Source organism: Boleophthalmus pectinirostris, unplaced genomic scaffold, assembly GCF_026225935.1.
Source record: "Boleophthalmus pectinirostris isolate CB_2022bp ecotype Guang Dong unplaced genomic scaffold, ASM2622593v1 HiC_scaffold_17, whole genome shotgun sequence".
Lineage (NCBI taxonomy): Eukaryota > Metazoa > Chordata > Actinopteri > Gobiiformes > Gobiidae > Boleophthalmus > Boleophthalmus pectinirostris.
In genome coordinates this window covers 32,418,637-32,433,181 of record NW_026571115.1, presented here as the reverse complement: position 1 = coordinate 32,433,181, position 14,545 = coordinate 32,418,637, and the positions used below count along the sequence as shown (strand labels likewise).

At 40.3% G+C, this 14,545-nt stretch overlaps 1 protein-coding gene across 1 annotated transcript in view; it reads right to left on the bottom strand.

Annotated features, from left to right (window-relative positions):
- Window positions 1–2,281: 2,281 nt before the first annotated feature.
- The window catches only part of LOC110155069 (nucleosome-remodeling factor subunit BPTF-like), an 81,916-nt gene continuing 69,652 nt past the window's right edge, over window positions 2,282–14,545 (bottom strand). The window contains 6 exon segments of the mRNA XM_055153102.1: window positions 2,282–2,819; window positions 9,949–10,135; window positions 10,233–10,317; window positions 11,595–11,787; window positions 12,379–12,567; window positions 13,819–14,324. Of these exon segments, the coding sequence (XP_055009077.1) occupies window positions 2,780–2,819; window positions 9,949–10,135; window positions 10,233–10,317; window positions 11,595–11,787; window positions 12,379–12,567; window positions 13,819–14,324 (1,200 nt within the window). The 3' untranslated portion in view covers window positions 2,282–2,779.

Genomic DNA, 14,545 nt, shown 5'->3' with positions numbered 1-14,545 from the left:
TTCTTGCATTTTTCTAGCATTTTTGGTTTTCTGAATAACAAAATGACAGGTCAAAACTTCCTGGTCTAGTGTGTTTAAGGTCAAACCAGATTTTCAACATCAAAAACTGGGACACCATCAGTTTGTGGTGGCTGGTAATAATAAAATTGTGAAACGATTGCATAATTAAAGAAATTTGTTATGCGTTGTGTCAGTATAATCACGTTTTCTTTGTGTTTTGCTCATTTTTAGCATGTTTTTTTCTGTATTTCACCTAAAGAAATGACCATTTATGTCTTTCTTTACTGTTGGCAGGGTTCAGATTGGTCAAAAATGGAGACACCAAGGACATTTCTTGTGTAAAACTGAGACAAATCGGTGGTTTTGTATAAATCTGCTGGGGCAGGGAACACGGGGCTCAAAACTGGGACTGTCCCGGGTAAACAGGGACGTCTGGTCACTCCAAGTGTGTCATTACTGAGTCAAACTATTGTTATTCAAATAGTTGCCTTATTTCTTGCTGTCTGAGACATATTATTGTGAAGCCCTCAAAATGAAAACTGGTACAACTCACTGAAGTCATTTTACGTATTCTAGTCCACGTGCTGTAGTGAAAATAAACAGCATAGGCAACCTGTTTATGGTGACCAGACGTCCCTATTTATCTGGGACAGTCCCAGTTTTGAATCCTGTGTCCCGTGTCCCAGCAGATTTATACAAAACCACTGATTTGTCCCAATTTTATACAAGAAATGTCCCAGGTGTCCCTATTTTCGACCAATTTGAAATCCAGCCACTGTAAAGAGATGAACAAAATGCAACAACAAAAGTCCCTCAGATTTTATATTAACCCACAAGTGAGTCGAGATTGGACAATTTTACACAATCTTATCTGTTTTAATTGTTGTTTATTTTTTACATTTTGTTTATTACTTTTCCTATACATTGAGCTTTCATGTCTTGTTATTGTTTGTGAGAAGTTTATGTATTATTCAATAAAACGTGTGTAATGAATTTGAGGAGACCCCAGGAAGAATAACTACTGATATTTCAATAGCTAATGGGGATCTTAATAAACAAACAAGTTTATTTATACCAACCATCCCAACCTGGGTGTGTCCCAATTTAAAACTATGAAAATCTGGTCACACTAAACCTGTTGTAGTCTCTATCTACATGTTGTTGTTAGATTTAAGCCCATTTCTTCTTTATTGATCTTAATTTTACATGCAAATAAGTATTTACTTCCTCCCACTCCTTTTTCGGACACAAGGAAAATTCTGCGTAACATTTATTTTGCCTGTTATTATAGAATAGAAATAGTTACTTTTTGTGTTATATCTATGTATTTAAGTTTTTTTTTTTTTATTTATGTTCTATGTATTACTGTCCAAATAAATATTCATTCATTTTGCATATTTCTGTTCTGCTGCTGCTACTGGACTGTGTTGCAACCCTGCAATTTCCCCAAATTCTCTGATCTTTTATATCATTATATATCATATCCTCAGCAAAATATAATTCTCAAACTGATGTTATAGCCCACTATCAATGATCTATTAGCCAATTAATTAAAGGGCCCATATCATGCTACTTTCTGACCAATATTTCTCATTAAAAGGCCTGAAGGGACTCAGTGCAATAATCTATTTTATTTATTAAATGTTTTTTTTAATTGGTATGGATGTGAGGATGTGTCTGTTCGTTCATTTTTACTGCTACAGATTTGCTCTGTCGATGTTTCGTTGTATTTTATACAATGACAATAAATAAATCTAATCTAAAAACAAACCTGAACTTTTGTTTTCATTCACACGTTTAACACGCAAACGCTGCATTTAGGCCGAGTTCTTCTCTGTTCCACCTTGTGATGTCGTGCGGTAAAACAGGAAGTGCTCTGCTGTGTTTTTAAACTCCACACACCTTCACTAGAATCATTTGGATAATTTCTCAAGAATTGTCAACGCTCTACTGAACTAAAAAAGTAGCTGAAAACTCCCACAAGATGACATCACAAGGTGGAATAGAGCATTTTTAGCTTTAGAGATGTAGACAGACTAAAAATAAAGTGTTATTTAAATGTGTGAATGAAACAAAACACAACTCCAGGTCTGTTTTCGAGGACATAACATTCTACAGTGGCTTAAACCTCACAAATAATATAGGACTTTTAATATTACCATAAATTTATAACAACTACAGGCTTGTACTACTGAATAGGTACCAGTTTTACTCTGTATTTTTACTTTTTGCTGTTATTAAATCCTGAATATAGAAAAAAAGACACCTGAGAATAAGTGCGTACATTTATAGACATATTTTAATTTATAAACCAAAGAGTTGTAGCCATAGAAAATGAGTGAACTGTACAGTCTGTGTCCAACAGGTTTTGAAATGGATGGTTGTCGTAATGTCACAAAAAAGTGTGTATTTTTTACACGTATTCAGTTCCATTATATACATCAATATTTCTTCAGCGGTGATACAAAAAGAGAGAGTCATTTTAACAACTTCAGATGGCCTTCTCGAGCCTGCCCCTACTGCAAAAACTATTCTTTCACGATAGCTTATTTTAGTGCTTTCTTTCAGTCTTTTGGAGTCTACAAGTGCCGCTTCTTGATTCCCGTTTTGAACATGACCACCACAAAAATGACGCGAAAATGAGTCTTCTTCCACGATGGAGATTCAGGTTCAATACATTAGCTCCAAAAAGAAAAAAAAAAAAAAAAAAAAGAAAAGGTCCCGAGGCGTGCTCAGAGCAGACGGGGGCTTAGGGGTCCGTAAAAAGTTCACGGCCGTATTACGTTTGAGCAGAAGACTGGAGCTTGTTGTTATGGGACCTACAGAGTGTGGAGAGAGGGAGAGTTGAGGGTTTTGAGTGAATCGCTCACACCTCGCAATGCAGAGACAAGAAAAATATATAGATACGAGAGAAAAGCTGTAATTTGGCAACAGAAGTAGTAGAAAGAACGACGGGTGTTGGTTAAACGGATGCTCATATCAATCGTCTGTAATTTGACTGGCTGTATCGATGAATCAAGAATTTCTGACTTCCGGTCATCGCGCAATCCACACTGGGAGGGATTTTACGAAAAAGTGAGCATCAAACCGCCACGTTTTGATTTCCCAGTGAGATGCGTCGATCTTTTCAAGTCTTCTGAACCATATCGCTTTTGTTTCTGGTTCTGATATCGTCATATTTTAGTTTTGGGATTCAGACATCGTTAATTGTGTGGTTGTTGGATCCTAACAGCGGAAAACGGCTCGAGAAATGTTTGTGAACTCCATAAAAGCAAAAGGGAATCAGATGTGTGTGACTGCAAACCTCCGTTCAAACTGTTTCTCTTCCCAACGGAATTGAAAAATAGTGAAAGGCGAAGGTGATGGGCAGGATTGATCCACAGGAAGGACGAAAAGAAATCATTACGAGTTTACAGCGAACATTTTGTATGTGGAGCGCCAACAAAGCGGAATCCCGATCCCTCGTTCCACCTTGGTTATGAATTTAAAAAGTCAACGCCAAAGTGAAAGTCACCAACTGTTCGCCAAGAAACACCTTCCACTGCAAAGAGACCAAGACGTGATGTTGCTGTAAAACCACAAGAACAAGAAAGTGCAGCTCAGTCTGTTTGTCTTCTGCACCTCTACATTAACAGACGGGATTTTGCTTTGATGACACTCCACATACAACTGCAAACTCGGGATGATTTAGGCAGTCAAAGGTTTAATTTTTCGTCCTTCCTGTGGATCAATCCTGCCCATCGCCTTCATCTTTCACTATTTTTCAATTCCGTTGGGAAGAGAAACAGTTTGAACAGAGGTTTGCAGTCACACACATCTGATTCCCTTTTGCATTTACAAATTTCTCGAGCCGTTTTCCGCTGTTAGAACATCCAACAACCACATAATTACGATGTCCGAATCCCAAAACTAAAATGTGACAATATCAGAACCAGAAACAAAACTGATATGGTTCAAAAGACTTGAAAAGATCGACTTTGTCAATAGACACATCCCACTGGGAAAACAAACATGGAGGTTTGACACTCACTTTTTTGGATAATTCCTTCCCAGTATGCATTGCGTAATGACCGGAAGTCCGAAATTCTTGATGCATGTATTCTCAAATATCACCACTAGATGCTGCCAATGTTACTGCTATTTGATTGAATACCAGCTTTAGCCTTGCAGAAGCAAACCAGAGAGCACAGGTGAGTCTGAACAGGTTTCAAATCTATCATCTACTGGTAAATACAAATAAATAAAACATACAGTTGGTAGGCTTTACATAAATGTATAATTATATATAATTTTTTGCTCTTTTTTTCAGTCTAAAACTGTGCACTTTGTAACTTCTGGTAGATTCCAGCACCAACTTGAACATAAAATTTCATGGAAATTATTACTTTGCCTGGAATGTACCACAGTATCCACAGTCTGGTGAAAACAAATCAATAATCTTTGTTTATTACAGCTCTAATGTAAATCTATGACACTCATGAATCATTATGTTAATAAGTCAAAATGTTAATAATTTAAAGAGCTGCAGCTGGAGCTAAAAAACACGTCGGAGCGTTTCCTTACAAACCTGAAGAGCAGAAGTTCAAAACTAATGTGTACAACCATCGTGTCCTTGGGTTAGATCCTTCCAGTTCTTTCTATGTATGAACATGAAGAGCAAAGAAAAGCGACTGAGATGTTGGGCCATGCTTCTTTACAGCCACTGAAAAGCTTCAACCAAATGAGGAGTGAATGAAAATCCGTGAATCATTCGTTCATTTGTTTTTCAAAATAAAACCAAAAATAAGAAAACCAAAATGAAAAAAAAAAAACGGATAATGATTTGTTTCCCGTTTCCGTGGCTTAAACTGCGATGCCAGACTGAAACAGGACTTAACGAGGACTAAACCGGTCTCAGTCCCGGTCTGAGTTCTGAGCACCTCCGGGCTTGTCCTGACACTCCTGGATCAGTCCTGGTTTTGGACTCAGACCGGGACCAGACCTGAGCTGAGACCAGGACCAGACCGGGACCAAGACCGGGACCAAGACCCGGACCCAGACCGGGACCCAGACCGGGACCCAGACCAGGACTGAGACCGGTTTAGTCCTGATTTGGGACTGAGACCGGGACTCAGAGCGGGACTCAGAGCGGGACTCAGAGCGGGACTCAGAGCGGGACTCAGAGCGGGACTCAGAGCAGGACTCAGAGCGGGATTGAGACCGTTTTGGTCCTGGTTTGGTCCTGGTTTAGTCCTGGTTTAGTCCTGGTTTAGTCCTGGTTTAGTCCTGGTTTAGACCTGGTTTGGGACTCAGACCGGGGACTCAGACCGGGGACTCAGACCGGGGACTCAGACCGGGGACTCAGACCGGGGACTCAGACCGGGGACTCAGACCGGGGACTCAGACCGTTTTGGTCCTGGTTTAGTCCTGGTTTAGTCCTGGTTTGGGACTCAGACCGGGGACTCAGACCGGGGACTCAGACCGGGGACTCAGACCGGGGACTCAGACCGGGGACTCAGACCGGGGACTCAGACCGTTTTGGTCCTGGTTTAGTCCTGGTTCAGTCCGGCATTGCAGTTTAAGTCACGGAAGCTGGAAAATGAAAAAACAAATCATTATCATTTTTTTTGTTTTTTTTGGTTTTGGGACAAATAATGACGAGAATTGTTGTTTTTTCATTTTCTTATTTCTGTTTTTATTTTGAAAAACGCATGAACGAACGACACACGGATTAAAGAACCACACACAAGACTGTAAATCATCCGTTTAACTCCCATGCAGTCCACACCTCTGTTGCCAAATTGTTCCCGATGTTATAAAAAAAATCCATATATAACGTTAAATATTCCGGTCAGATCTTACAGCCATGTCGGAGAAACTTCAGGGAATGCCTTTATTAAATCTGAAACGAAGTTAGGTCCAATTCTTCTGTCAAGTTTTCTTCTAATTCTTTTTTTTTTAAAACATTCAAATACACAGTCAAACATGATAAAAACTATGTACATTTTTTACTACTTAAGTAAACAGGACGTACAAAATCATGTATCATAAATAGCTCTCTTTAATAAAAAAAAAGAAATCTGTAGCTCGGTATTTATATTAATACAACATAATGCATGAAGATCCGTCAAAATAAATACAAACGAGGGTCTAAAATGGTCTAGTTTTGGAGTTGTGCGATGGAAAAAAGCGCGTCCCTGGATGGAGATGGAGCTGTACATGGCTGTTTGGGTTTGAGAATTTGGATAATTCTTTGTCTTAAGAGTTAGAGAGAGAAACAGAGAGAGAGACCCCCGACATCCAGTCCAGACTTCTGCTAGACTGGCCCACCTTAATCAGAATCTGACAATCTGCAACACACAGAAATGGGATGGCGTAAATGAAAGGCATGCAGTACCAGAGAACAAGCACAAGGTGGCGGACTTCCAACGAGAGGAGGTAAATGCGGCGGCGTTCGGTCGGCTCTGGGGGGACGACGGCGCGCGGCTGCTTCTGTTCACGGGGAGCGTCGACACATGTAAAGTCTGTGAGGTTGATTACTGCAAGGGTTCACACTGTTTTTCAAAATTTTTTTAATTTTCCATGAGTTTTGCATGACCTAACGTGAATTTTTCATGACTTTACGGCACCTACATATAGAAGTGTATAGTGTAGAATTTATCAGACTTTTATGCTCAATTCTACACATCAATTTGTATTTTTTCAATTTAGCTTTTAATTGAAACTTTGACTTAAAATTTAATTATTATCATTATTACTATTGGTATTATTATTACTAGTATTACTAGTAGTAGTACAGTATACGACTACTACTACTACTACTACTACTACTACTACTACTACTACTACTACTACTACTACTACTACTACTACTACTACTACTACTACTACTACTACTGTTACTGCTGCTACTACTATTATATTTGTTTTAATGAAATTATTATTACTATTTTACTTAGTCTCCAGCTGATTTTAGCTCTCCATTTTAAGTTTTACTATAACCTTTAGGAGCTTTATGTTTATGTTTTATGTTTCTGTTTAAATTGTCATTAGCATTTTATCTGTTGCACTTTTTAAATGTATGAAAAGTGCTGTACAAATAAAGTTTGATTGATTGATTGATTCTTTTAGGGCTAAATATGAAATGTGAACCTTTTCCACTCACCTTATGGTTTGATATTATAGTTTTTTAACATTTCTTGTCAGTGCATTTATTGTCGTCTCTTTTACACAAAAGTGCAGGCGTTTGGAAATAATCATAATGTTTAAGTCTGTGCAATTAATCGAATTTTGATTGATTTTGATGATTCGTGATTTTGATTTGAGTGGCAAACAATCTCCAAACTCACATAATCAACTTGAAATGATTTAAAGCTTAACAAAGTTTATTTGGGGTATAATATATATAAGTATATTTATTTATTTATTTATTTAAATATAGAGATTGTAAAACTGCAGGATATATAGTTTAAAACAAAACAACCACTGGGGGCAGACACGCCCGTATCATTTGTTTTTCATAATGAAACCAAAAATAAGAAAACGAAAACTCTTCATTATGTGTCTCCAAAACTAAAATGAAAAAATAGATTTTCAGTTTGATCTTGTGTTTAAATGAATAATGGAAAAAACAGATAAAGTCCTGGTTAAGTCCAGATGCGGCGCAAAAGTATCGCAGTTTAAGTCACGGAAACAGGAAACGGCCGTTATCTGTTTTTTCCATTATTCATTTAAAAACGAAAAAATGTTAAACTGAAAAAATGAATATTTGTTAATAAATAAATTATTTTTGTTTTATTTTGAAAAACAAATGAATGAACGATACACGGATTCAGAAATCCTCCTTGCGCGCGAGCAAACAGAAAACAACTTTCAGAGAGCTCCTTGTCTTTTTGAGGATGCGTCTGACCCCCAGTGGTTGTTTTGTGCGCAGAACACAGATTTCTCCTCGAGTGCAGTTAGTATCTACAAGCGTGAAATAATAAAATACGCCTGAATTCATCTTTTATTGTGAGTGTGAGGACTATTTTGACGCCATATTCATTAGGCTCTGAAATCATCATTAGCACGGACACACAGATTTACACAGACATTTCTAAAAACAGAAGAGTCCGGCTGTGAAGTTTTCCTCTCATTTGTAAAGTTTTACCATATTTTCTGCTCCCATCGCTCCCTCATCTGTCAGGATTTAGTGATTTTAGTCCGACAGTACAGCGAAAATGGCTGAAATGACCTCCCTTTGACCAGAAGCAGCCGTGTGCCGTTGTGTACAGAGTCTACTCTACAGGTAAAGCCAAAACTGAAACAAAAACAACATAATGGACATGCGTATGGGATGAAAAATGCTCAATACATTCATTAACAACCTTGTAATAAAGTTTGGAATTGTGTGAATTAGTGAATAGATAGACCTTTGTTTGTGCTAGTAACAAGTGAGTCACATAACATCATAGTGAGCGGAGAAGAGTGAAAGCAAAAATACTAATAATAAATACAGAAAACATTACAAAATAGTGCATGTTATAAGATCGTTATCAAGTACAGTTCATGCACAAAGCCCAAGGGAGAGCCCATTTTGTTGTGTTGTATTTACAAGTTGAATTTCTAGGGAGCTGGACTTTTCACAGTTAAAATTTCAAACTTTTCTGTAACAAAAATGTTTTAATAAAAATCGTATACTGTCAAAATGTCTACATAAACAAAAACCCATGACTTTTCTTATCTGTAGATAAGACTTAAAGACCTTGTAGACTTTTTGCCATGTACAAAGTGTCCCAAAAAATTCGATTTCACAGGTCAAGAATTTAGGCAATTATTTTTGAAATAACCTTAAATTTTCACAGAATGTATCAAGATTTTATATATAATGTAGGGCTGGACAAAAATAAAAAATATTAATCGCATGTTATACGCAAAACCAATTCATGAATTAAAAAGTAGTGTATAGCGACTTTTATAGGAAATATAAATGAAAGAGCCAAACATTTGTTGTGTAAACAGCATTTCTTTCAGAGTTGAACCCCCAGAGTCTTCAAGGTATTCTGAAGGCTCAAGAAAAAATATTGAATGATTTTTTGTAAAACTAATATATTTTTTCAAAATTTTTTATTCAGTGAGTAATAAACATGACACTAGTAATAATTTCGAGATCATTGCCATAAATTTGGACTGACAAACTAACAAAGGGTTAATATAATGGAATGGAAATGGACCAATCACAGTTTTTCTTCTAACAGTATCTGGGTAAATCAGTGACTGAGTTATGGACGGGATCATATCACGAAATCTTCTGGACCTTCGTGAATACCCTGTAATAGCATAACGTAAACGAGACTGCAGCAACGAAAACTGCACTGGACACCTCTGTTTGGACGCCTTAGGGGCGTTTGGAAGAAGAAGAAGAAAGAGAAAGACCGAAGCTCGCGGCCCGGTCGGAAATAGGAGCCCGCGGAAGCTCAGAGCCCACGGCTGGTCCAGCACGGTCGGAGCTAGGAGCCTACGGCCTCGCGGAGTCTTGGACACGTTGCATCTCACGTGGTCAGAAAAAAGTGAAAAAAGTGTAAAGAAAAGATGTCAAACGTTTCAATTTTAAGATTATTTCAACAAGAAGTGCAAAAATTATTGGCCTGCGAAATGATGTCGAATTTTTGGGACACCCTGTATTTTAGCAGCTCTTGAGGTCAAAATAAGTCTGCTGTGTGCTTCTGTATCCAATAATAAAGCTTCTTACTGATCAGGACATGCATGTTAGCATGCTAGTTGCTCTGCTCTGGTCTCTGAAAGTTGTGAAAAGTAAAATGTATAGAATTAGGATCCTCAGAACACCGTTAACATTTACTAGTTCTGTTTTTCACGGTTTTAAGACAAAAATCTGGTACTTTAAGGTTACAGAACTGTGATTTGTATTAACTAAACCACATTCCCATTCCCGATACCGGCCTGTTTTTAAGCGTGTGCGTCCGTGGTTACCTGCTGGCCTTGAAGCCTTTGAGTTTCTGCACGAAGAAGGCCTCCAGGACCTCGGCGCACTGGAAGAAGGGCGTGTCGTTGGGGTTGTAGTAGCGGCAGTTGTCGAAGATTTTGGTCACGTCGGCCACAAACTCGGTCAGCTTGTGGTAGTGTCTCTTCTGCAGACGAGTTTCCATGGTGGCGAAATCTGAAAGAAACGACGAAGATGTGGATGAATTCGGCGTTTTGTTCGGTTTATTCCGTAACCGTGCCAAAGATCGAAAGGCAGGAAAGACGAGCAGTACCCATCGGTTCCTTGATGACTCTGTAATAGTCGGGCGCGTCGTGTGGATCCACTGGTTCTAGGAAAGGCCAGGCCATCTTGTGCGACTGGGGATGATATTAAAAAGTACAATTAAACATTTTTTATTTGACAAATCTTTCCGGTTTTCAAATTCCATGGTTAAAGAAGCTAATAATCTGCCCCCTTTCCACCCAAGAATAAATATTTGCTGGTGTAGTTGCACAAAATACACTAAAAAAACAACCATTCCACTGTTTGGCCATCATGAGTATGTGACATTATTTTATGCACGTTAATTCAATTCAAAAATATTATGTAAATTATGAAAAGTGCAAATGTTGTAGAGTAAATTATATGAGCCCAAGAGCTGAAGAAGAGACACGACGCTGGAGTTGAAATCCAGGACCCAGCATCAGAGACAAAAACCTTCTGCATACTGTGTTATATCTGTTCAATTCAAGTCTGACTATGCGTCTACCGTATTTTTCAGACTATAAGTGGCACTTTTTTTCATGGTTTTGGTGTTTCCTGTGACTTATACTCCAGTGTGACTTATATATTAAAATTTTCACACTGACAACCGCAAGAGGGTCTAGGTTTGTGTGTCAGAATCTGCTACTCCTGTTCCTCCTGTACCACTGTCACTTGGCTCTACTGTGCATGTCTCCTGCAGAAAGAGCCTCTGTCCTGCTGCAAGTCGTGAAATATGCAGCCGAAAACAGTAATCGAGCAGCAGAAAGAAAGTTTGGAGTGAGCAAGAAACTTGTGAGGGACTGAAGGTAAGCTGGCAGCTTCATGAGAACCGGGAGGATGCACCATGAAACTTTCCTGAAGTCACTGGATGAATCGACAAAGCCTGTACTTCAGTGACACCGAAACCATCCTGTCTGGATTCAGAAAGGCCGGAATAATTCTAACTGGAACTGATGCTGAGTCTGACGACAGCGACACAGAAGAGGAAGCGGCGCTCTGTTTACCTCCCGAGGTCCAGGAGTTGTTCAGGAGTTGTTCAGAAGTGACACCGAGGATGAAGAATTGAATGGATTTAGTGATTTGGAGTGAGATGGAGAGTTTGTTAAACTTGTTCTGTTCTGTTGTTTATGTTATAGTTTATCTGAAGAACTGTTCATATGTGACGTTAACAGTCTGTTGTTCTCTGTTCTGTTATTATTACTAGAACTTGACTTTCAAGATGAAATGTCGATTCCTCGTTTCTGATTTTACTTATAGTCTGGCACAACATACATGTTTTTTTCTTCTTCATTGCTCATTTTATGGCTGGTGCGACTTATACTCGAGAGCTACTTACAGTCTGAAAAACACAGTAATATTGAATATTGTGTTAATACCAGTGTCCTGTTACCTGTAGGGACCGTAGTATTCTCTTGAGCCCCTCGCAGTCTTTGTCTGTGAGTGGAGAGAGAACAGTCATGGCGTCCTCGGTAGACTGGCACTGCGGGCACACGTACACGTCGATGTGGTTGGCCTCGCTCTGGAGGATGCCCACACAGCGCCCGTGGTACCAGTTCTGACAGCGGTCACAGCCGATGTAAAACCTGCAACACAGCACAGGAAGTCAGCTCCAGCAGAGACGGACGACGGTCTAAAGACGGGACACACGACAGCTCAAATGTTTATACTAACTGATTACAGTTGCTACAATTAAAATAACAATAACACATAACACTTGTATAGCGCTTATCAAGACACTAAAAGACACTTTACATGAACAGACAAACAAAAGCAAACAAAAGAAATAAGAAAGTTAATGAAAGGTGGTTTTACAGACATGGTTTTTAGGGCTTTTTTAAACATGGGGAGTGAGGATGTGGTTTGTGATGTAAGCGTGAATAGAGCCTATACCTAAAGTTTTAATGAATTTTAACGCCATGTATTTTAGCAGGTCTTGAGGTCAAAATAAGCCCAAATAATTCAATTATAAAGCTTCTTATTGACTGATAATCAGGACAAGTGTGTTAGCCTTATGGTCAAAACTCTGCTCTCTGAATGTTGTTTCTATGGAGAAGTTTAATGCCATACTGTGGAATATTCCAGGTAAAGTGTTAACACATCCAAGGAGACATGTCAATAAATATGAAACAGAATATAATTGTGAATCTATTTTGTCTAGATCTTTGGTAACGTACTGTGATTCGTCGTACGGGGTCCGGCAGATGCAGTAGAGTTCTTCGTTGCTGCTGCTGCCCCCTCCTGTCTCCTGGCCGCGTTTACAGTCGTTACACACAAAGTCCTCCAGCTTCTTGGCCTCCTTCTCCGTGATGCCCACACACGCTCCGTGGAACCAGTTTGAACACAGGTCACAGCCAATGTAAAACCTGCACGAAACACAACACACATGTTATTCATTCACTCCTCAATTAGACATGTAGATACTTTTATTAGTCTTTTGTCCTGAGGGCAGTTCCTCTCCTCAAACTGCCTCACCTGGCTGTTACTCTCCTCACTTTCCTGTTAAGCTGCACTGATACCTTCGACTGAGGCAACAATCTAGTCCAGAGTCCTGCACCAGGTCGGGTACCCGCAAATAGTTGCTGAAACGGGCGGGTTTTAACGTTCTGGAAATTTACAGACTGGTAACGATTACGCACGGGCGAGTGAGATGAATCAAATGAACGATGAACGGGAGAAAACTAACTGATGCGTGTCCAGGACGTCCGATGGCCTGGAAACAACTGACATTTCCCGGTCTGAGGCTGAGAAAGACTTTAGTGTATTTATTACATAAAACCATCAGGGGATGCGATTTAGACCTGATTTAGATCTGGTTTAGTCCTGTTTCAGTGCTGGTACAGACCTGGTTTAGACCTGGTTTAGACCTGGTTTAGACCTGGTTTAGACCTGGTTTAGTCCTGGTACAGTCCTGGTACAGTCCTGGTTTAGACCTGGTTTAGACCTGGTACCTGGTACAGACCTGGTACAGACCTGGTTTAGTCCTGGTTTAGTCCTGGTACAGACCTGGTACAGTCCTGGTTTAGACCTGGTACAGACCTGGTTTAGACCTGGTACAGACCTGGTACAGACCTGGTACAGACCTGGTTTAGACCTGGTACAGACCTGGTTACAGACCTGGTTTAGTCCTGGTTTAGTCCTGGTTTAGTCCTGGTTTAGACCTGGTTCAGACCTGGTTAAACTTGGTCCAGTCCTGTTGTAGTCCTGGCGATCGGCTCGGCGGTTTGTGGCGTGTATATATTTATAATCCACTAATGACACGGCGTAGGTTTAGTCCTGGTTCAGTTCTGGAATAATGGGCTAACCCCAATTTATCACGGGCGGGTAACGGGTGGAATGTTAACAGGTCCGGGCGGGTGCGGATTTAACTTTGATATAAACACGGGTTAACGGACGGGTGTGGGTCTCCAAAAATGGACCAGTGCAGCACTCTGATCTAGTCCCACATGCCTAAAGAGTCAGACCAAAACATTCAAAATCACTTTCAGTTTTTACCATGGATTTTGAAAGCTATTGTCTAAAGTCAAAGCCAAATTAACATTATTCTAAATTTGCCAGTATAATTAAATTTGTTTGTTCTAGTTTGAATCCCTCTGGCACGAAAAAGCGTCTCTTACTTGGACTCGTCGTAGGGAGTCTTGCAGATACAGTACAGCTTGTTGTCCTTCTTGTGCTCCTTTGAGGTAGACGACTGCTTCTTCTTCTTCTTGTGTTTGGACGAGCCGTGGTCGTGGTCCCGGTGCTTGTCTCTGTCCCTGTCCCTGTCTCGGTCCCTGTCTCTGTGTTTGTCCCTGTCTTTGTCCCGGTCTCGTTTCTTGTCCTTGTCGTGGTGCCTGTACTTGTCCCGGCTCCGGTCCCTGTCCCTCTCCTCCTCCCGCTTGCGTTTGTGCGGCGAGGACGACGACGACGAGGAGGAGGAGGGCGGAGGGGGCGGGTGCGGGGCGGCGTGGGGGGAGGGGTGCGTGGGGGGCGCGGGGTGGGCGGACGGGTGCGAGGGGTGTGAAGGGTGAGAGGGGTGGGAGGAGGCTGTCGCTTTGACGGTGGCGGCGGCGGCCTGGGCGATGGCGGCTCGGGCCTTCTCGCGTTCTCTCTGGAGACGAGCGATGTCCCGACGGAGCTCCTCCTGAAAACAAACACGAAAGAAGAACCATGTGAGGAGAAAGTTCAATCTGGTCCAACTTCAACCACCAATATTGTTTATGGTTAAACGGGAATCCCAGTCATGTCAAAGAACAATTTAGGAAACATTTTGCATCTTAGATATGACAAAGTTGGTTTATTTGTCTAGAACGTTCATGTCACACTTTAGCATTTTTCTGGGAAGCTTTAAAATGGCTTTATCGT